The following is a 2,706-nucleotide window of genomic DNA, read 5'->3' as shown; positions in this document are numbered from 1 at the left end:
CAGCCTGGCTCCAGGAGAGCGAGGCGGGGTATGTGGTGTGGGCACCCATGCACCAGGTATTTGTAGCTCACGCAGACTGGTGACTCCCGCTGTGGCTGCTGACTCCCACTGGGACCCCCGCCTTTCTGGGGAGGGGCTGCCCAGGCAGGAGCTGGGGCCCCAGAGGGCCGGGCTTCTGCTCAAAGTGTCTGCAAGCACAGCTCTGCACCCGCCTTCCCACACTGGGTTCCCCCAGGGCTGGACGGCTGTGAGCCGACTCTGCCTGGACCCCGAGCAGGCGTCAACAGCCTCCCCTCTAATCCTGCTCTGATTCTGGGGTGCCTCTGCAGGCCGTGGTGCAGGCCTGGTCTGATGAGACCCCAGACCCGGGAGCCTCTAGGGGTGTTCTCCTGGCTGGGCCCCAGAGCCTGGGCCCTGCGTCTGACCACTGCCTCTTGGCCACAGGGAAGTCTCTGCACATCAAACCCCGCTTGTGAGGCCCAGGACCAGCCCGCTACCTCAGTCGTCCTGGAAGGAAGGAAGCTGACTCCGCACACACTGCCGGGGGCACCCACCGAGCCCTGGACAGCAGGGCGACTTGGGCCCCCAGCCTCCCGGGACCAGTGTGTGCCGGCCCCGCCCAGCCGGCCCCCGACTTCCCTCCCTGCCCCTGGGTCCGCAGCAGCTCGCCCAGGCCCCCACCCACCCGTGGGGCACCAGGCAGGGCTCACCCTGGCCTGTCCCACAGGACCCTGCCGGGAAGATGCCCTGCCAGGCCACCGGGCAGCGTTTTGTGTTCGGCAATAAAGGTTATGTCCCACATCTGCGCGCTCTCCTGACTGCAGCCGCCGCGCCCCCTGGTGCCACCCCAGAGGGACCTGGAGGCCAAGGTCAAGGGGCTCGCGGGGAAGCCGGGGCAGGCACCAGCCTGGGAGCAGCAGGGCCTTCGGGAGGCTTGCTTCACGCCTCCCACCTGCCCACCTGGCCCTGAGCCCGCACAGACGGCCAACGTGGGGCGGCAGGTCCAGCCCCTCCCCTGCCTCTGAGTGGGAATGTTGGGGTCGCTTGGGCCCCACTTCCCTGCCCCCTGGCGTGGTTCAGCGGCTGAGCCAGCCTGCTGTGTGGAAGGGGGCCGGGCCTCTGGGACATGCCGGTCAGGACAAGCTCCGGGCACAGCAGAGCCGGCAGCCGGCGACAGCAGCTGGCCCAGGCCCCCACCTCCTGCCCTGTGTGTCTCTGGGTCATGCCCTTGGCTCGGGGGCTGGGTGTGGGAACGCTGTGGGGGCAGGGTCCCAGCTGACAGGTTTCTGGGAAGGGCAGGCCCAGCCCCAGGGTCCTGGCAGCGTGGAAGAGGCCTGAGGGTGGGGGTGTTGAGGGCCCCTGGAGAAACAAGGAGCGGCCCTTAAGGACTCCCCCGCCTCCTCAGCAGCCGTCCCGGGCTGTTCCCGCCCCTCCGCCCCTCACTGGCCCGGCAGTGAAAGGCAGCTCTGCCCAGTGGGGCTGGAGCAGGCCTGAGAGCAGGCCCACAGTGGCTGGGTAGACGCGGGTTGGACGGTGCCCCCCTCAGCCTGTGGGGTATCCCGCCACACTCGCAGGCTGATGAGAACGGGCTAATCGTGTGGAGACGTGGCGGGTGGTCTGCCGGGGCCTTGGCCATTGGCTCCCCCTGGGACAGACGGCCGGCCTCAGGCCGAGCCCCGCACTCAGCCTGCCCACGGCCCTTCGGTGCTGAGGTGGGAGGCACCACACACAAACTTTGTGGGGGCGGGGCCGCGGGCTAGCCCTCCCTCCGTCTCATGGCGGACACGTGGCTTCTCAAGGCTATCAGAAGGCGCCAGCGTGCCACGTACCCTCCCGTTGGCCCCTCTTGCTGCCGGCCTGGGGGAATCGGGACAGGGAGGGCCACCGTGGAGGTGACGGTCACACTGAGGCCTGGAACTGCGTGAGCAGCACATAGTGCAGGCTGCTGGGACCCCCAGACTGAGACCCCAAGGCTGGAGGCTAACGGCGGGGGTGGGGAGCTGCTGGGACCCCCAGACTGAGACCCCAAGGCTGGAGACTAACGGGAGCGAGTTGCTGAGCCAGGCCGGCCTGCAGGCCTGGCAGGCCTTGGGGGCAGGGTCCTGACTGGGGGAGACCCTGGAGCTGTCGAGGTCGCAACACAGGTCCTCAGGGCCACTGGATGCCAGAGCAGTGCCACCCCGAGTGGGTGTGTGTGGTGGAGGGGCAGAAGGGCACAGACCTGGGAGAGTGGATGGCCCTGGGGGTAGGCAGGGTGGGGGCACAGCCATGACTCTGGGCCTGGGTCTTAGCGACTCGTGTCTGGTGAGGGGGGTGCTGGTGGGCAGTCGATGCTGGGCCTGGACTCACGGGGGGTAGGGGAGGAAAGAGGGAGATGGAGGAGCCACAGTGGGTGGTGCCACAGCCCGGAACCCTGTTCCCCAGACCTCTGCCCCTCCTTCAAGTCTGGCTCAAGCACTACCTTCTCTGGGCACCCACCCAGCCACCCCCTACCTGCCCCATCCAGTCTCCACCATGCCTAGAGTGTGGGTGGACTTGTCATTTCTGCTCGCTGTCTGTGCCCACCAAGAGCACGTGCTCCAGGACGGCCAGGGGCATACAGCAGGTGCTCCAAAAATGCTCAGGGGACCAACAAATACATGAAAAGATGCTCCCCGTCATTAGTCATGAGGGAGGTGCAAATCAACACCACAGTGAAACAGCCTT

At 67.5% G+C, this 2,706-nt stretch overlaps 1 protein-coding gene across 1 annotated transcript in view; it reads left to right on the top strand.

The window, feature by feature from the left end:
- The window catches only part of ZC3H3 (zinc finger CCCH-type containing 3), a 90,291-nt gene extending 89,815 nt beyond the window's left edge, over nucleotides 1-476 (top strand). Inside the window, exon 15 of the mRNA XM_023741614.1 lies at nucleotides 445-476. Within this exon, the coding sequence (XP_023597382.1) occupies nucleotides 445-476 (32 nt within the window). The remainder of the gene's footprint in view (nucleotides 1-444) is intronic.
- The last annotated feature ends 2,230 nt before the right edge of the window (nucleotides 477-2,706 follow it).

This window comes from Trichechus manatus, unplaced genomic scaffold (genome assembly GCF_000243295.1).
Source record: "Trichechus manatus latirostris isolate Lorelei unplaced genomic scaffold, TriManLat1.0 scaffold00185, whole genome shotgun sequence".
NCBI classification, from domain to species: domain Eukaryota; kingdom Metazoa; phylum Chordata; class Mammalia; order Sirenia; family Trichechidae; genus Trichechus; species Trichechus manatus.
This window is presented reverse-complemented; position numbering and strand designations above follow the sequence as displayed.